The 21,200-nt window shown below is 37.7% G+C and overlaps 1 protein-coding gene across 10 annotated transcripts in view; it reads left to right on the top strand.

Annotated features, from left to right (window-relative positions):
- The window catches only part of ANKS1B (ankyrin repeat and sterile alpha motif domain containing 1B), a 1,250,258-nt gene that overhangs the window by 698,787 nt on the left and 530,271 nt on the right, over positions 1–21,200 (top strand). For all 10 annotated transcript variants that reach the window (XM_056114313.1, XM_056114308.1, XM_056114302.1 and 7 more), the window contains exons 13-14: positions 17,189–17,775; positions 20,036–20,108. In XM_056114313.1, the coding sequence (XP_055970288.1) occupies positions 17,189–17,775; positions 20,036–20,108 (660 nt within the window). The remainder of the gene's footprint in view (positions 1–17,188; positions 17,776–20,035; positions 20,109–21,200) is intronic.

Here is a 21,200-nt window from a genome sequence, read left to right as displayed (position 1 = left end):
CCAGGAGCTGCCAAAACTCCAGCATTCTCTGGCTTCTGTAGAAAATGCTGCTGAGTTGGACAGAGTGTGGTACTGATGGGTTAGGAAGCAGCACAGTTTACTTGGAGGCATTTTCCGAAAGGCAGATGCTGATCTTAAGCTGTTTATTTAGTGCAGTGCAATCAGGATGAATACCCAGATGTCTCAAAGGAGACCCATTGAATGGTTTGCAAACTCCAGTAATATTGTGGGAGTCACCTGCCTATACTGATGGCATAGGAAATTTTAGACTGAGACATAAACACAAATCCTTAGAATGGGATTAATAGAGGAAGACTTTGGATTGGCTAGATTTGAATTCCACACTAGTTCCTCTATTTATAGTTCAGTGATGACTCAACATTATCATAATACCACTTCAGAGATGTTTATGAGGATTAAATAAGATAGAATGACCTTGAATAATGCATGCATGTGCCTGTGCACACACACAGGTAAGATTCTCCCTTATTTGTTATGGAATCCTGGTCCTTGTAATTTGTTAAATGCATTCTTTTCAAATGGAATTTTCATTTACTTAACCTTACTTCTTTGAAACTTTTTGTTGATTTTTGACTTTGGGGAGTAATGGAATATTGACTCTATATAAATGCCTCTGTATCTCATTACTATTTTTTTGACTATTTGTTTCTATCTCAATATAAATTGATTGGTGAGCTAGAAAAATGCCTTAATATTTGGATATGGGCTGGAGCAATAGCACAGCGGTAGGGCGTTTGCCTTGCACGCAGCCAACATGGCCGACCCGAGTTCGATTCCTCCGCCCCTCTCGGAGAGCCTGGCAAGCTACCAAGAGTATCTCGCCCGCATGGCAGAGCCTGGCAAGCTACCCGTGATGTATTTGATATGCCAAACACAGTAACAACAAAGTCTCCAATGGAGACGTTACTGGGCCCGCTCGAGCAAATCGATGAACAACGGGAGGACAGTGACAGTGACAGTGACAGTGAATATACTCAAGGGAGCATGTGAGCTCTATGACCAGAAAAATGTTACAGATAAAGAAACTACAATTTAGTTCATAGATTTTTGATTGTAAGAGGGGAGGAAAATGTCATCTCTTCCGCATTGCAGAGCCTGGCAAGCTCCCCATGGCATATTCAATATGCCAAAAACAATAGCAACAAGTCTTACAATGGAGATGTTACTGGTGCCTGCTCGAGCAAATCGATATACACTGGGAGGACAGTGCTACTTTTATTACTTTATTTTTGGGCCACATTTTGTGGTGCTCAGGCCTTACTCCTGCCCCTGTGCTCAGAGATCACTCCTAGCAAGCTTGGGGGACAATATAGGATGCTGAAAACTGGGCCCAGGTCAGCTGCATGCAAAGCAAAGCTCCTACTCGCTGTACTGACTCTAGCACCTCCTCTGGCCATTTTAAAATTGAATTGCTTATGTTTTTATGGTTCAATTGTGAGTTCTTTATATTTTAGATATCAATCCCTTATACTCATGTGGTTTTAATTTTTTTCTAATATTCTATAGTTTGCTTTTTTATTGTTGGTTAAGGATAAGGTCTTTTAAAATGACTCAGGAGGCTATAGGACAACTCCTGGAAGTCTTAGATCAGCCAGGCTGGCAGTTTAGTGGTAAAGCCAGAGGATGCTGTACTGCTCAATTCTTGAGATGCCAGGGACCATCAAGTCATCCCATACTGGGTCACATCTGAGGCTCAGGAGACCATGGGATGTCAGGGATCAAACCCAGGTCCAGTGCATGTGAGACTCTATGCCCCAACCGCTATCTTCATTTTGGTAGTTATTGTTTCTATTTTTATAGAAATGTTGCTTGACAGGTTGACTTTAGGTTGACCTTGCGACCACTCACTACTTTCGGACTAGCCACTGAGTGGTGTCAAATCCAAATGATCATTACCAAGACTGATGTCATAGAGCTTGCCTACTATGTTTTCTTCTAATTCTATGATTTCAGATTATATTTTCATGCCTTCAGTCTATTATGAGTTAACTTTCTGTTTATGTTAATGGTAGTCTAGTTTTATGCTTTTGCATGTGACTCTCTATTTTTTTAGGGTAATTTATTATAGAAATTATTCTTTCTTGGCCCCTTTGTTATAAACTGCTGATCATATTTGCATTAGTACATTTCTGAGCTCTCTCTGTTCATTAATCTGTGTCTGTTTATATTAAAATAAATCAATATTATACTGGAGGGTTTTTTACTTTTTTTTCTTATTTATGCCAAATATTGAACCTGGGGCCTCCCACATGTGAGACATATGGTCCCTGGACTTACTATATTGTTTTGATTGCTATAAATTTAAGATATTATTTGAAATTAAGAGAGATTAATACCTATAGCTTTATTCCTCAGTATTATTTTGTTTATTCAGGATCTGTTGAAATTCCATAAGCATTTTGGAATTGTTTTTATATTTCAGGGTACAGTGTCACTGATAGGTATTGCATTGGCTCTGTAAAAAGCTTTGGGAAATATGAACATTTAAATAGTTAATTCTTCAAGTACATGATTATGGAATATTTTTACATTTATTTATATCATTTTCAATTTCTTTCATCAGTGTTTTAGAGGTTTCATTTTGCAGTTCTTTCAGGTTAAATGTTACTGTTTTTGATGAAATTGTAATAGGGATTATTTTTCTTATTTTTTGATAGTTCATTATTAATGTCTAAAAATGCAAGAATTTTCATGCTTTGTGTACTGAATCTTTTCTGACTCAATTATTTCTTTTTTGTACTGTCTTTAGGGATTTCTTTGTATAATCTGCAAGTAGAGATTGCTTTCTGCCTGCCTTCTGAGTTGGTTGTCTTTTCTTTTCTTTATTTTGCCTAACTACTCTGGTTAGAACATCTAGTATTCTGCTAAAAATCATGAAACTGGGCATCTTTATTTTATCTTTTTCCTAATTTTATAGGAAAACTTTGAATTTTTCATTGCAAAATATGATGTGTGCTCTGGATTTATATGACCACAACTTAAAGGTCATAAATGTCCTTTATTATTTTGACATAGCTCCCTCTATATGTACTTTGTTACATGTTTTTATCATTAATGAATTGTGAATTTTTACCCTTGCTTTTTTTTTTGCCTGTTAAGATAATCATATCATTTTATTATTTTATTGATGTGGTATATAACATTGATTTGTAGATAAATAATTCTCATATCTCTGAAATAAATCACAGTTAATGATAGTTTATGATACTTTTAATGTTTTGTTTAATTTGTTTAGTGGCCACTATTGGTCATTCTGTTCCTATAAAATGAACTCACAAGTGTACCTTCCTATCCTATTTTTTTATGCGACAAGTATTTGTTTTAATTATTTAAATGTTTCATAGAAGGAATAAGTGGCTACCTACTTGCTACTGGGCTTTTTTTGTTGGGAACTTCTTTATTTACTCATTCATCAGTACTTGGTCTTTATTCAGATCTTTTGCCTCTTCATGATTCAGTCTTGGAAGAATATGTCTTTGTAAAATTATGTCTATTTGTTCTAGGTTGTCAAAATTATTGTTTAATTGTTCATTGTAATTTCTGATGATCCTTGATAAGTGTATGGAATCCGTTGTAATGTACCTTTCTCTCCCTGTCTCGCTCTTTTTTTAAATTAAGTGTTCTTTCTTTTTTTCAGTGGTATATAGAGTGGAATGTTTATATATTTTGTTTAATTTTACAAAATTCAACTCGTAGAGACAGGGGAGATAATATAGGGGATAAGGTACTTGCCTTGCACAATTCTAAACTTGTTTCTACCCCTGAGTCTCCTGAGCAGCACCAACCAAGAGATTATACAGCCTCCCGAACATCACTAGGAGTGATACCTGAGCACAGAGTTATGAATTTGCCCTTATTAATACCAAGGGTAGATAGACCCCCAAACAAAAACAAACAAACAAACAAACAAAAGCAGTGCGCTCTTAGTATCATTGATACTTTCTATTGTCTTTTTGGTCTCTTAATTTTTTTCTATTCTGATCTTTATTCTCTTTGTTTCTTCCTATTTTCCTGTTTCTTACAGTTTTAAAGCTAAATTATTTATTTGAGAGCTTTCTTTTTCTTTTATGTAGGGATTTATTGCTACAAACTTACTTTTAAAACTCCTTTAATTGCATTACATAAATTTTATTTTTGTGATTCCATTTCCATTTGGAATAGTTTTAAAAATATTTCTTTTAATTTTTTTTGTAAAATATTGGTTGTTTACTTGATTGGTACCTAATCCCCATTCGTGTGGGAATCTTCAAAATGTATTGCCATTGATTTTATAAAATTGTAGTTTGGAGGCCAGGAAGATAGTAAGAAATTATATACTTGATTTGCCTGTGATTGACCCTTGTTTGATCTTCAGAACTGTATATGGTCCCTGACCACTACTAGGAGTTACCCCTGAGTAGCAAGTCAGAAGTAGCTCTTAAGCACTGCTGACTATGAACCAAGGCCCCTCGTGCAAACTGTAGTTGGAAAAGATGCTGAATGCAAATATTACTCTTAAATAGGGGAAATTTAGAAATATCCTCTTTCTGATTGTTGTTCTCAATTCTTTTCTCCTTTTACCCTGTTACATTATGATGTAATAGAGTACATGACATTTGCATTTATTCTAGATCTAGCATCCTAACTGTATTCATTCAATGGGTGTGAAAAAAAGTGAGAAAGTCAGTTTCTGAAATGAGAAGTAAAGAGACATCACATATTTCCCTGTGGAAAGATATATCATATGATTCTGAACAACTCTGTTGTATACTTATAAGATAATGAGAGTAAAAAGGGCAAATAAATGTCTGAAAATGACCTAACCTCATAGAAATTATCCTGGATACCTCTTTGGATTATACTTTTGAGAAGCGTTATTGCATTGCTCATTTTCTAAGGAGCCAGTATGTTCTTACATAAACACAATGCAACTAAATTAGGAAATTAGCATTTTATACATTACAATCATCTATTCCTCAGAGTCCAGTCAAGTTTTGGTACTTTTGCCAACAATAATTTTTGTAATTAAAAAATAAAATTCAAAATTATATATTATATTTAATTATGTTCTTTAGTTTCCTTTGATCTAGAAGAATTCCTCTGGCTTTAATATCTATTACTTTGATTTTTTTAAGATTACAGGGTAGTTATTTTGTAGCAATTTTCACAAATTGAGCTACATCTAATATTTGAGAATGGCTGGAGTGATAGCACACAAGGCATTTGCCTTGCGCACAGCCAGCCCAGACGAGACGGGTTCAATTCCTCCGCCCCTCTCAGAGAACCCAGCAAGCTACCAAGAGTATCTCGCCCGCACGGCAAAGCCTGGCAAGCTACCCGTGACATATTTGATATGCCAAACAGTAACAACAAGTCTCAAAATAGAGACATTACTGGGCCTGCTCAAGTAAATCGATGAACAACGGGAGGACAGATATATTTAAGTTTGCATCATTGTCAGAAAAGTCCAAAAGTGGTTCTGCTTTTTTCTTTTCAATTGTCTTTTTTCAATTGGGTCATGATCTGAATTTTCTTTATTAGTGAGCTGCTGTCTTATTATATTATGGTAACAACTTCTATATTCACTATAGAATTACTCTTTTTCTCTTTGTAATTAAGAATTTTGTCAGGCAGCAATTTAAAGGTATTTAAGTTTTCCATTTCTAAATAAACTTTTATTTATTTTTTTTATCAATTTTTTTATTAGTGAAACACCATGAGGTACAGTTATAGACTTATAAATTTTTGTGCTTGGGTTTCAGTTATACAATGATCAAGTACCCATCCCTCCACCAGTGCCCATCCTCCCCCACCACGGGTCCCAGCATTCACCCACCCCCCCATCCACCCCCCCCCCCCCCGTCCCACCCTGCCGCTGTAACAGGGCATTCCCCCCTATTCTCTCTCTCTTATTTTGGGTATTGTGCTCTGCAAGAGAGGCATTGAGTGGCAATCATGTTTGGTCCACAGACCACTTTCAGCATGCCTCTCCCACCCTGGGAGGGGCTTCACAGCACCCTTTATTTGGTGCTCTCTTCTCTATCTGAGCTTCCTTTTCACCTAGCACATGTGGCTGGCCTTCAAGTCATGGAGCAAAATTCCTGGTACTAATCTCAGCCATTCCTGTTGCTTTATGTTCCCCAGATGAATGCAATCTTTCTGTGTCTATCCCACTCTTTCTGACTCATTTCGCTTAACATGATACTTTCCATGTAGTACCACTTGTATGTAAATTTCATAACTTCATCTTTTCTAATGGCTACATAGTACTCCATTGTGTAAATGTACCAAAGTTTCTTTAACCAGTCATCTGTCCTCGGGCACTCAGGTTTTTTTCAGATTCTGGCTATTGTAAAGAGTGCTGCAATGAACAAACAATTGCAGATGTCACTTCGACTATACCTTTTTGCCTCTCTGGGATATATTCCCAGGAGTGCTATAGCTGGGTCAAATGGGAGATCAAATTCTAGTTTTTTGAGAATCGTCCATACTGTTTTCCAAAAGGGTTGGACCAGCCTGCATTCCCACCAGCAGTGAAGGAGGGTCCCTTTCTCGCCACATCCACGCCAGCACCTGTTGCTTTTGTGGATGTGGGCCAGTCTCTGTGGTGTGAAATGATATCTCATTGTTGTTTTGATCTGCATCTCTCTGATGATTAGTGATGTGGAGCATTTTCTCATGTGCCTTTTTGCCATTCGGATTTCTTCTTTGCGAAAGTTTCTGTTCATTTCCTCGCCCCATTTTTTGATGGGGTTGGGTGATTTCTTCTTGTGTAGTTTAACCAGTATCTTATATATCCTTGATATCAACCCCTTGTCGGTTGTGTATTTGGTGAATATTCTTTCCCATTCTGTAGGCTGTATTTGTATTTTGGTCACTGTTTCTTTTGAGGTGCAGAAGCTTCTTAGTTTAAGATAGTCCCATTTGTCTATCTCTGTTTTCACTTGCTCGGCCAGTAGCATGACATCTTTGAAGATACCATTAACTTCAATATCATGGAGAGTTTTGCCAACTTTGTCTTCAATAAACGTTATGGATTCCGGTCTGATGTTGAGGTCATAAATCCATTTCGATCTTACTTTTGTGCACGGCATTAGGCAGAGATCTGAACCCACTTTTTTGCATGTAGCAGACCAGTTTTGCCAGCACAATTTATAAAAGAGGCTTTCCCTGCTCCATTTCACTTTTCTTGCCCCCTTATCGAAGATTAGATGATTATATGTTTGGGAGGAGGTGTCAGTATATTCAACTCTGTTCCATTGGTCTGCAACTCTGCCTTTGTTCCAGTACCATGCTGTTTTGATTATTACTGCTTTGTAGTAGAGCTTGAAGTTAGGTAGGTTGATTTCTCCCATTTTCTTTTTCCTGAGAATTGCTTTAGCTATTCGTGGGGGCTTATTGTTCCATATAAATTTCAGGAGTGTTTGCTCCATTTCTTTGAAAAATGTCATGGGTATCCTTATAGGGATTGCATTGAATTTGTACAGTGCCTTGGGAAGTATTGCCATTTTGACAATGTTGATTCTCCCCATCCATGAACAGGGGATATTTTTCCATTTCCTCGTGTCCTCTTTTATTTCCTGAAGTAGCGTTTTGTAGTTTTCTTTGTACAGATCCTTTACTTCCTTAGTTAAGGCGATTCCTAGGTACTTGATTTTCTGGGGCACAATTGTGAATGGAATTGTTTTCTTCATGTCACTTTCTTCTCTTTCACTATTTGCATATAGGAAAGCCATGGATTTTTGGGTATTGATTTTATAGCCTGCCACTTTACTAAATAAACTTTTAGATTGGTCATGTACAGATATTTTACGGGCTCATGTTTTCCCATTTTATTTAGTGGCTATCCTCATTTAAACCATGATGCTAGGTTTCAAGAAAAAGAAATGAAAAATGTGTTTTTAACAGTTAATGCAAGAAAACCCAAGACATGAAAAACTATAATAAAAATTTCTAAAAATAAGAGTTGGAGAAATAGTGAAGTCAGTAAGCTTCCACAGGTAGCTTATGTGAGGCTCTCCCCATCAGCCTCTGCTACCCCGGGATTGTCTGGGAACACTAGGACTAAAAAGTCTGTGGCTGAGCCCCTGCCTGGCTATACCAGGTAACTGTCAAGTGACACCTGACATCCACTTGTTCTGCTCTGCATGAGAGATCCCCACCACCCGATTTCTCGTGAGTTACAGATTCAGGCTATAGTGAAAAAAATTGCTCTTTGCAGGGAAGGAGAGTAAGTCCTAGGCCTTGCCCAGGATTTCCAGGTCTTTGCTTTATCTCATGGAAAAGGTTTTCAGGAGACAGCAGTGAAGGAAAAACAAATTTTATTTGGAGTTGTTTTGGAAGGGGAGCAAAGGAAGACTGAGTATGGCATTCAAGACAGGACATGAAATTCTCTAAAGATGGAGAGAGGCCCAGTATACATCTCAAGAGGGAAGATGTAGATATGCTAGGGTACCACACATGCTCAGCCATGTGGGCACAAGTAGCACGTGGGCTTGGGCAGCATATGTATGCACTTCCTTTGTTCAAGGTAGCTTCTATTGGGTGTCTTCTAGCTGCCTCCAAGTAGGGCTTCTACCTAGATAAGAGTCCATTGCCAAAGGAGTAGAGTTGGGAATGGTTTATGGTCTTCTCTGAAATTCCTTTCCTTGGCTTTTGTTCTTGCTGGAGCTTCTCTTGGAGGGCAGTCCAGCCTTCCCTGGGTGGAGTCTTATCAGGACTTCATTCCTTTGTCTGAAAGGTGGGCTTTTTGCAGCTTTAAGACTCTTGGTTTTATTACTTGCCAGGAATCCCATTGCCATTGGGCCCTTCCCTGTTTACCTGCCTACATCAATAGTTAAGGTAAACACCAGTTTTATCCCCAGTACTGAATATGATGGACCCCCAAGCACCACCAGGGGTGACCGCTGAGCACAGAGTTAGGAGTAGCCCCTGAGCATTCCAGGTATGGTCTCACTGATCCCCACCATTTTTTAAATTAAGAAAATTATCAAAGTTCTAAAAAGTAACCTAAAATAGAAGTAGGTGAAAATTATATGTGATACAGCTGGTAATTCATCTTTTTCATTTGTTCTGGGGCCATACTGGCTATACCCGGGGTTTACTCCTGGTAGGACTTGGGGGACAATATGGGGTACCAAGCATTGAACAGAGGTCAGGCATATACAAGGCTAATACTTTATCTGCTGTACTCCCTTTCCAGCCCTGAGGCCTTATTACTCCTTTCCCCGTATACCCTTCACTGCACTAGCAAGTTAATCCTAAAATTGTTAGACTCTGGTGGAGGGATGGTATTTGCTCATTGTATAATTGAAATCCAAGCACAAAAATTTGTAAGTCTACAACTGTACCTCATGGTGTTTCACTAATAAAAATTTTTAAAAAAGAAAGAAAAGAGCAAAGTGCATTCAGACCTTCAGTGGAGAGCATTCGGACTGGATTCTCTGTTCCCTTGACAATGTCTTGCTAATTTTTTATCATTTGCTTTCTTTCTGGCACAGTGTCCTAGGCTCAGCTTGGACTTTCTCTACAGTGGACCTTGATTTCAGTAATTTCTCTATAGGTCTTTGTTATTTTCAGCAGATAATATGTTTAGAAGTCAAACCATAGACATTACTTACTGATCTGGGATGCCAATTTTGCAGAGTTAAGTAATATGTGTATTACATGTGGGTGAGGATTAGGATTGGGCTTGGAATTTCCAAATTCTCTGGATTAATATCAAGTTTTTTTGCATTAACTGTTAAACATTAATTTTCTTCTTTTTTTATTGCAATCTGTTGTTGTTTCCTATGTTTGATGAGAAGTACATTTTTAGTGGATATAACTGATAGTTTCCAGGACTTTTCCTACTTCCAGTTGTCTTTTGCAGAATTTTAAGTTTTGCTAGTTCTCAACTTCTATTGCTTAGCATCCAGTTCAATACCTCTTTATTTGAATTGCCTTTAACAAATTTCTGGATCCCATGTGTTGTGAGCTCCATCAAATTTTCTTTTGTTTCTACTAATAACAGTTGTACAACTTTTAATTTAGTTATGTATTCTGTTTCAATGACATAACTTCATCATATGTATTATTTTTTAAGATCCTGGTTTTTCTTTGCTACCTATATTTATTTAAGATATTTCCAGTAGTTTTAATTTTGTAATTACATAATGACTTTATTCTTTCCTAATTCCATGCATTTTTTTTTCAAATAAGGAGACTTAAGAAATACATGTCTTAAAAAATTCCATATCATTTTTTGGTTCTTATTAAAAATATCAGGTGATAATTTAATAATATACATCTCAGTATAACTGCCAATACCACAGCGAGTAGGGTGTTTGCCTTGCACATGGCCAACCCAGCCAACCCCGGTTCAATTCCTCCGCCCCTCTCAGAGAGCCTGGCAAGCTACTGAGAGTTTCTCGCCTACACAGCAAAGCCTGGCAAGCTACCCGTGACGTATTGGATATGCCAAACACAGTAACAAGTGTCACAATGGAAATGTTACTGGGCCCGCTCAAGCAAATTGATGAACGATGGAAAGGCAGTGACAGGACAGTGACAGTGACCCTAAATTTATCTCTGACCTCTTACCCAATCATTCTACTATTATGGTTAATTTTTTTTTTTTTGCTTTTTGGGTCATACCCAGAAATGCTCAGGGGTTACTCCTGGCTTATGCATTCAGGAATTGCTCCTGGCTGTGCTTGGGGGACCATATGGGATGTTGGGAATCAAACCCTGGTCGGCTGCATGCAAGGAAACGCCCTACCCTATGTGCTATCGCTTCAGCCCCCTATTATGGTGAATTTTATAGATCATCATGACAGTCACAGTTTCCAGATATTTAGTCAAACATTATTGTAGGTATTTCTGTGAGGATATTTCAGAAGGCGATAAAAATACAGTTGGTTTATAAGAGTCAAACCAATTGCCCTCTCTAGTGTGGGATGACCTTATTTAATCAGCTTAAGTCCAGAATAGCACTAAGAGGCTAGACTGTCACCTGGGAAGGAGAGACATCTTCCTGCTTGATGATCTTTAAACTAAGAGTTAGCTTTTTTCCCCCTGTCATTGGTTCCAAAGAGCATCATTGACTCTTCTTGGATCTCACACTTGCCATAGGGACAGTTCTTGTGCCCCAAATCAAATGTGTGTGTGTGTGTGTGTGTCATTTACTTATATATCCTTTACTTATATCCCCTTCATACCACATTGTGACAACCATAGTCATTTTGTTTATAGGATCCTTAGGTGCTTAGAGAGAAAGAGAACTCAAGGGGCTCGAGGGGCTGAGCACCTGTTTTTCATGGGGAGACATGACTAGGAATAACATGAGAGTTCTGCGGGGTGTGCAACCCACCCCTACACCAGAAAAAAAAAAAGCTAAAACTCTTATCATCAGAAATTGTACTATTTTCTACTGGCTTGTTGTTGCCCCTTCACTGGAATGTAAGTGCTCTGAGAGTAAGATGCCCCTGGGTGTTGCTGACACTTAGGGCAATGCGTGGACCACATGAGGCATTTGAATATTCTACTAATTTTTTTCTACTACTAATAGTACCAACACTGGCTTCCCTGAAAATAGAGACTTTTTTTTCTCAAGACTAATACAATGACCCCATAAACAAAACTTATAATGTGTAATAGAAGAAAAAAATCATTTGTTTTCTCAACTCTTTTTTTTTTTAATGTAGGAGTACTACTATTTATTCAGCCACTGATTAGGCTGATTGAGTTGGGCATGAACTCCACCTTACTTTTATTTTTCATTTTTTATAATTTTAGTTATTGAATAATTGTGAGAGCAGTTACAAAGCTTTTGGGTTTAAGTCCCAGTCATACAATGAAACACCCGTCCCTTCACCAGTGCCCATTCTCCACCACCAAATACCCCAGTATACCCCCATTCCACACCTTTCACCTACCTGTGGGGCAGATGATTTCCACATTACTCTCTCTCTACTGTGATTACATTCAATATTTTGACACCAGACCCACGAATATTATTTGGGATTTTACCCCAAAACTCAGATCTGCTGAAAAGGCAACAGTGGATAATTTGTTTTCCATTGCTGGTTATGAATAACAAATGATGTCGCACAGCTGCAGTAATGGCTGAATGGTTTTGAAATTCCGAAATTTTAACAATTAAATCTGGAGGGATTTCTGCCCAAACCTGCTGGGTTCCGAGATTTGTTCCCGAGTCTCTTTAATCATGGCCATTAAGCAGCTTGATCAGGAGCCAGAGAAGCCGTTTGTGGGCGGCGACTCATTGGGGTGGAGAGGAAAGGGCTGGCTTGTCACTGAGGGCCCAAACCTGACTGTCCAATCACCTCTGGAGGATGGCGGCCACAGGGCCACCAAGGGGGAGCATGCAGAGGGATAGCACCCTGTCCCTCCTGTACCCCCCGGTGACAGTAACCTGCTGCAGGGTCCAGATGCATTTTTGCCGAAAGCCGCTGGGTTTCAGATTTGTTTCTGAGTCTCTGGGATCAGGGCCATTAAGCAGCTTGATCAGAAGCCAGAGAGACCGTTTGTGGGTGGCAACTCCAGGTCTCTTTGGGATGGGCAGGAAAGGACCGGCTCCACCCCCATCTCATGAGGCCCTGCATGTCTTGTCACTGCGGGCCCAAACCTGACTGTCCAGTGGTCTCTGGAGGATGGCAGCTACCAAGCCACCAGGGGGAACAGGCCAAGGCATGAAACCTATTCAAACCTGGGGTGGCTCAATGCCGGTAACCTACTGCAGGGACCGGACGCATTTCTGCCAAAAGCCTTTGGGTTTCGAGATTTGTTTCTGAGTCTCTGGGATCATGGCCATTAAGCAGTTCAATCAGGAACCAGAGAGGTCTTGCCTCCAATTATATAGCTGAGCCGGAGGTGATTTGTGGGTGTGTCTCCCACATACTTTTGGCTGTTTACTTTCTTGGTAAATTTTACCCCAAGTTTTTGGGGTCTGGCCAAAGGCACAGCGGCAATTTTGGGGTATTTGGAAGTCTGAAGGCGCCATCAGGCTGCTGATGCACTCGCCTCACAGGTACAGATTGACCTGCTGGCAACACCATACCCCCTCAACTCTTATTTTTAAAAAAAATTTTTGGAAACCCTGTGCTGTACAATACTGTTACTGACAGGGTATCATGCATACACGTTCCAACATTGTACCCTCTATCACTGTAGCCACTTGCCCTCAATTATGATTTGTTTTTACCTTAATATAAATTTTAAGTTTTATTATGATCTTTTTTTGTATTAAGTATTAGGGGCAGTTAGGGATGGATAAAGAAAAGATTGAACACTGACTACTTTATTGATATTTATTGTGGCATTTCTTTGAAATGCTAATGACACTTTGAATAACTATCAGATTGGAATCCACACATATTTGGTTCTGTACTTTGGTATGAAATACTCAATTATTAAGCAAGAAGTGTGAAATTAAATAAGACAAGTTATTGAACTAGTTTGAACTATGTAATTTTTCTGTTTTATCTAAAGAAATAGTGATAAAGTGCAAAAATTTATTCCAAAGTATACTTTTTGAAATATACATGTTGAAAAAAAGAAGTAAATTACATATGATTACCATTTCAAAGTAACAAACTATTGAGTGCACATACAATAACTGGACTTACAATTTTTAGTAAATATGTTCTCCTCACAATTTCTTGTTATAACAGGAACATGCATTTAATGTGTTCTATGTCCCAGACATTATTATGTTTTACTTATCTACTTATATTATTTCATTTGTCTTCAGGTAGATTATATATTATTATGTAGTTTCATTATTATAGACATAGTTCAGTTATATACTCATAGATATATACTATTAGTATCAGATATAGTGAAAAATGCAAATATTGTCAAAATTCATTTTAAGACTATTAATTCTTTCAAATGTGAATACTGGCTAACTAACTACTACAATCTCAAGACTACATGGATTAAAAACACAGCCATGGGGGCTGGAGCGATAGCACAATGGATAGGGCATTTGCCTTGCATGCGGCCTACTGACCCGGGTTCGATTCCCAGCATCCATGGTCCTCCGAGCACTGCCAGGAGTAATTCCTGAGTGCATAAGCCAGGAGTAACCCCTGTGAATCACCGGGTGTGACCCAAAAAGAAAAAAAAACAGCCATGTACTTAGCTATTTATGATGGCGGGGTGGGGGGGATGGGGGGTGGAGGGGTACGTGCGGTTACTTCCAGTTTGTTCCACTCCTCTAGGCTAAATTTGCTCTTAACGTCTGTGGTCAGCTGATAGATTGGCCTGAATGAGATTAGTTTCAGAAATCTTGGGGCACATGTCTTAGAGTAAACTGGCTATAACGTGAAGTGACAAAGGTGGCTAGAGTATTAATAAGTCTCTCGGTTGTGGTTTCTTGTATCTTTAGACCTAGCAGACCTTGGAGAAGTGCCCCTCCATGGCTAGCCTGTCCTTGGAGAGCTTTCAAGTACATATTTCATATGCAAAAAACTCAGGTTTTTTGTTGTTGTTATTATTATTTTTTCTAATTAGTCTCTTACATTCTGGCCACTGGCCATCTGCAGTAATTACACATGGCAAGGATTAGTCCTTATGTACTAAAGTCTGCAGAAATGATTCAGACTAGCCACCTTGCGGCTACCATTCCTTCCCACAGAAACAATAATAAAGACACCTTCTCACCATCCCTCCTCTCTACCAGCTGACTGACCCCTGTGCCTCCCCCTTGTCTCACAGCTCACCTTCGCAGAGACATGGCATGCTCTCTCCTCTTGGAATCTCTGAGCATAGCAGTTCTATCTTTATAATTGCAGAGGTCTATTTCTCCGTTTGCCTCATTGTACGTGAAAGATAATAAAAACTAAAAGTTGAAACTGCTGCATAGCATGTGCATAGCATAGTATAGCCACCTCCAGACTCCTGTGGAAGAAATGGATGCAGTTTGGGATGTGACTACAGTGAACCATTGCAAATTGGGCCATAGTTTTCATCAGTCCACACAGGCATTCATAAGGTTTCACAGTCAACTTCTCATTTTCTTTTTTTGAGTTTATTTATTTTATTATAGCTTGACCATTGAAATTAAGAACTTTTTCACAAATCGTAATAAAAATGTTATCAACTATATGGGGGCTGGAGCGATAGCACAGCGGGTAGGGAATTTGCTTTGCACGCGGCCAACTTGAGTTCGATTTCCAGCATCCCATATGGTCCCCTGAGCACCGCCAGGAGTAACTCCTGAGTGCAGAGCCAGGAGTAACCCCTGTGCATCGCCAGGTGTGACCCAAAAAGCAAAAAAAAAAAAACCCCAATTTTATCAACTATTATGATGCTAAAAAATATTAATGAAAATGCTTAACTTACCATCTAATAAATTATTTTTACTTGGGAAAGTGGTTGCATATGATTGAGGACTCAAAATATAAAGCATTTGAGGGTTGTGTTTATAAATATTTTTATCAAACCATAGAGGAGATAGTAAGCCAAAAATAATATCATAGAAAACTTAGAATAATGTGATGCCCTGAGAGGTCTTATTATTTTAAACATGATCAGAAACTTCTTGACTGAGATTTACAGAATCTTCTTTCCCCAATACACTGACTGTCTTAATTTTCAAATAAAATTCATTACCTTCTTCAGAAACTTTTAAATGAAGAATCTAAATTTCCTCACATCAGAACTCCTCCTTCCCTCTACATTATTTCTCCATTACTGTCATCCTGTATCAACCTGCTTATATTGTACATGGGGGTATTGATTAACCTAGAAAGAAAAAAAGAGAGAAAGCAAATTGGAATGCCAGAATTTATTTCCTTTTATATAGATTTAGGTCCAACAGCAGAAAGAACAAGCTTTTAATCACTTTTCCCAAATTCCACAAAAATTTATAGATGAAAGAAGCTTAAAAAGTCATTTTCCTCATTCTTAAACCCTTCAGGTGGTTGCCAGTTTGTTTCAAAATGTGAGTTCAATATTCTAGCCATATCTCCATCAAAAACATGATTATTAATAATTTCACAAGATTATAATAAAGGTAAAATGAGATTATATAAATAAAGTCCTCAATTCAGTGCTTAGTTAATAGCATGTGTCTATTAACTGTTAGTTTATAAAAATGAATGCTTGGAGTTTTATATTAAAAATGAATACCTTTAAAACCTGAATCAACAAATGTACCATACTGACTATATTTGACTTTTTTCACAAGAGTGAGATTATTGTGTTGTTTAATGTTTTACTTTTTCAAATATTTAGACAAATTACAATGACCAGTCAAAAAACTTCACTGAGTTGCTTTACTAAAGTTAGTTAGCTGGGTTTTCAACAGTACAGTTTTATAAGACAAATTAAGTGGTAACAAAGCATGGTATATTTTACATCTCAGAGAAAATTTGGCTTCCCTTTTAAAAAACATAAAGCAACGAAATTATCATTCCTCTTTTGTCTTTCTGCTTTACATTTTCAAAGACCTGACAATGAAAAATTAATGTGGTTTTAAAGAATAAAAGAAAATATAAATTTGTGTTAATAACTCAACATTAGTTTTTTATAAAAGTGTCTCCCTTTTTATGACATTATGGGTTATATTATTTGCCTATATTAAGTATGAACAAATTCTTTTTATCTAAATTTTATAATAGGTAGGAGTTATAATTTTATATTTAAAGTATGACTGTCAAGATCATTAACCTTAAATGAGTTATAATGTATCTCTTTTCAAGATTTTGTTTTCAAATTTATTTTCTGGTAGGATGATGGAGGAATGTCTTTATATATTATCTTGGTATATGCACCTGATGACCTAGAACACTAAGATTTATTTATTGAAAAAGTTTGAACATGAACGTCACATTTTAAGACATTTCATTTTGTTTCCACTCTAAAAACAATGTCCTGGGAATAAGGGAGAGGGGCATGCAGTGACTTCATAGGCATATCTTGGGTTTGAAAGGCATTCTAGGTATATCAGGAAAGGCTAGGTCATATACCTGCTTGCTTGTGCATGTGCACAGACTCAAATTCACTGTATTCATGTATGCAGGGCTGTTGAAGTTTCCTAAAGTAAGGAAATCTCTGTGTGGTAAATAATAAAATGTGCCTGAATGCTGCACACTCATTGAACTAGACACTCCTGTGTGTCAGAGATTCATGAGTCCTTTGTCAGCCAGTTTTTTTTTTTTGATCTCCTCTTTCTCTTTTGCAGATGATATTTCTCAACAAGAGGACAATGATCCCCCCAAAGAATATGATCCTGGGCAGTTTGCGGGCCTTCTGCATGGGTCCTCTCCAGCTTGCGAAACTCCAGAAAATCCATTTCATCTCTACTGCAAAAGAGAAGAACATGGAGAAGGACACAACGAAATCAGCTTGGCAAATAGTCCTTTACCTTTCAAGCAGTCTCCCATAGAAAATAAGTCAGAACCCTTGGTAAAGAAAATTAAACCCAAAGTTGTCAGTAGAACGATTTTTTACAAAAAAAGCAGCCAGCTTGAAAACCATACCATTGTTGGCTCCAGAACAAGTAGGAGTGGGTCCCGTGATGGGGATCAATGGTTGAATCCTGGGGGATTTGTGGAGAGAGCCTGTACCCTAGGAAGAATAAGGTCACTACCCAAAGCTCTAATTGATATGCACTTATCAAAAAACGTCTCCAAATCGGATTCTGATCTTATCGCCTACCCTTCAAATGATAAAGCATCAAGAGTTAACTGGAGTGAATCTTCAACTGTTGAACATAGTTCTAAAGGGAATTCTGAAAGAACACCATCTTTCACTTCTGAATGGGAAGAAGTAAGCTTGCTCTTCTTGTTGTTTATTATATAATGCTTTGATGCATGGAGGTTTGGTCAGGATTCTCAGATTTTTAAGTCTTTCATGGATAAACAAAAACAACAATAACCTACATAGAACTCCAAGTGGAAGGAAAAGGCTCTAGGGGAAATACATGATAATCTCTCAGTGAGTACAAAATAAGCACAGTTCCACTCATGGATGGAAATCTATTGTTTCCATAGAAATTGATATCAAGCAGAAGTAATAGCTAGCTGTGAGGTTCAAGAGAATGTTCACATTATGTTCTATCAGGCACTGCAGCTGACAAATTGAGAACAATTTTTATTCTATTCTGTGTCATTTTGATTCTTGCTAAGTTCTGTCCAACATCTCCCATCTTTAAGCTACCTTATATTTTTTCCAGGAATACCATGTAAGTGTTAACTTTAATGGCAAACTGAGTAGCTCTGAATCTTTTCTAAATACTATACAGTAAATACAAATTACTAAATAGTTCCCTTTAACAACTATCTGAGAGACATTAGAGGGGAGAAAGTATGTGAGGGGCCAAGTATTATCAGTTTCAATTCTACTTACAAAGTCTTTAATTTCATAGAATGACTCAGAACATACCATTTTAAGGTTTTTGAATGAACAGAATTTGTGTTTGTTTTTTTTTTTGGGGGGGGGAGGGGGGTCACACCCGGCGATGCATAGGGATTACTCCTGGCTCTGCACTCAGAAATCACTTCTGGCATTGCTCGGGGGACCATATAGGATGCTAGGAATTGAACCTGGGTTGGCCGTGCACAAGGCAAACACCTGACCCGCCATGCTATAGCTCCAGCCCCTGAATGACCAGAATTTGACTTTAAAAAGGACTGTCTCATAAAATAATAAAGTTTCTTGCTTTTTTCTTGAATTTATCCAAGGAATAAACTTCATGTTACCTTGACATTTTACTTTAGTATGTCATAGTTTGTTTCTCAAAAGGCTGTGCCTGTCAAATTAAATTTGAAGCCCAATAGGTCACTATAGTATTCTAAGAATTATTGACATTGACATCTTAAATTGAACTATTTGGGAAAATCACTTGCTTTCTCTGTATCTGCTCCAGGATGAACCAAATGGTGTATCTCAGTAATGCCCATTGTTCTTCCTGAAAGCAGTTTTACTCAAATTGCTAGGATGAAAAGGAATGGGATTAAATAATAAATTATTAAACTAGGTATTTAATGAATTTCTCTCCATTTGTTAAAATAGCTATATTTTCTAAAGGTTTTGTACTAGTAGACTGGTAGTTTATTTGCATCTGCCGTTTCTTAAGTTTATTAGCTCTTTGATTAACATTTAAAATCCTTTTTTGGAGTAAGATTTAAAATCCTTTTGGAGTAATTAATAAGTAGTTTATCTCTTAGGATTAATTTTGTCTATGCCTCACTTCTTATTCTGATGAATGAGCTTGTGACTGGTCAAACAGTTTAGTAAGGACTTATAACCGTTCAATAAACTGAAATTTACTCTTTAATTAGAGAAGAGAGAATGCCAGAGAAGAGACATACTCACATGACCTTATCTGCAGCCCCATCCTCTTCTCTTGCTTCTTTAGTTTTTGGGCCACACCCAGAAGTGCTAAGCACTTATTCCTGGCTTTGTGCTCATGGAGCACTTCTGGAAGTGTTCAGGGATTCATATGCAGTGCCAGAAATAAAACTGGGATTGGCAGTATGCAAGACAAGCTCTTTAACCTCAATAATACCTATTTGCCAGCCCAACCCCTTTTGAGGTTAAAAATACAGAATTCCTTATTTGATGACCCATCAAGTCTAAAGTTCCTTTTAGCAAATACAAAGTGGAAAAAGGTAACTTTGAAAATTTAAGAAAATGAAACATAACATTTCTTGAGGAAATTTTTAAAAGCTGTCTGCTTCTCTTTAAGAAATCCTGATTAATCTCTTTTTTCTCTCTCTCTCTCTTTTTGGAGGGAGGCACACCTGGCAGTGATCAGAACTTACTCTAGCTCTCTGTTCAGATATTACTCCTAATGGGGCTCAGAGATGTATGGAATGCCAGTAATAAAACCCGAGTGAGTCTCATGCAAGACAATAGTCCAACCTGCTATACTATAGCTCCAGCCCCAGAAAAACTGGTTAATAGCTTAAGTTTAGGATTTTAGTGGTAGGAATATTAAGAATATGCTTTAGGAATTTCAATTTTACTTTAAAATGCATTGTAAGTGACTATCATTATTTATCTATGTTTCTTTTTTTTCTCACAGATTGACAAAATAATGAATTCCATAGATGTTGGAATTAACAGTGAACTTCAAGAAATGAATGGTGAGACCACAAGTAAGGAACCTCTTGTATACAATTTAATGAAAGAATGAATGTGTTCCAGAATTAGCTAGAACTTGATATGTCTATAAATAATCTCATTGTAGTTTCAAAAAGATTTTTGGGGAGGGTTGTCTGTTTGTTGGCTTTGGAGATCATACCTGGCTATCATCAGGGTTTACTCCTGGCTTTTTTGCTCAGGAAATTGGGGGACGATATGTGGTGCTAGGGATCTAACCCAGGTTGGCTGAGTGCAAGGCAAACATTCTACCTGCTATACTATCTCTCAAGCCCAAAACACGTTTACATTTTGTCCTCATAAAAACAGCTGCAAATTATATTCTTCTACTCATATGACCTCTCAACAATGACCTCTCAATAGTATCAATGATAGATGTGTTAATATTGAAAACTTAGAACTTTCTTCCTGTGAGTTCAAGTGTGGGTGCGTTCAGTGGCAGAGAACTGCCTACCCATGCTGGCCTGACAGTGAGAGACAAAGAAAGGAACAGTATAACAGGTTGGTTGGTAATCAGAGACTGTTAATTCACATATCACAGCATTAGTCATGGAGAAATCATGAAGGGTGGGGGTAGCAATTACACATAGGTGTGGTTGAACAGTATAACAATGAACAGATATAAAGAACTCCCTTCAGGGGAAGTTCTTCTAGGCAATTAACTCAAGGAGAAGATCTCATCTGGGTGCTCAAAACTCTAGATTCCTGCTAGGAGATCCATCCAAGGGCAGAATTCTATCTCAGGGCATATTGCTTTCTCTTTTCCTTAGTTAGTAATCCATTTTAACAGTCATCTTAAATTAACTTCTTAATAATAGTTCTAGTCATTTTGTATGGACACAGTAAAAGATATATTAAGAATAAAGGGTGACTCATCCTGGGGGCATCTTGCTATATATCCTAGACTACAGTCCTCAGACCAGGTTAGTCTTTCTTAACGCAGCAGGGTCCTTATTCAGTTACTTCTTTTTAGGTCATGAAAGAGTTTGTTCCATGACTGTGCTCTTAACTTAATATATATATATATATATATATATATATATATATATATATAGTGCTTAACCAGTCCCTTTTTGATGCCAGGGTAG

The sequence above is a fragment of the Sorex fumeus genome, unplaced genomic scaffold (assembly GCF_029834395.1).
Source record: "Sorex fumeus unplaced genomic scaffold, SorFum_2.1 ptg000003l, whole genome shotgun sequence".
Lineage (NCBI taxonomy): Eukaryota > Metazoa > Chordata > Mammalia > Eulipotyphla > Soricidae > Sorex > Sorex fumeus.
The sequence above is the reverse complement of the archived record's forward strand: the minus strand, read 5'-3'. Positions and strand labels throughout refer to the sequence as shown.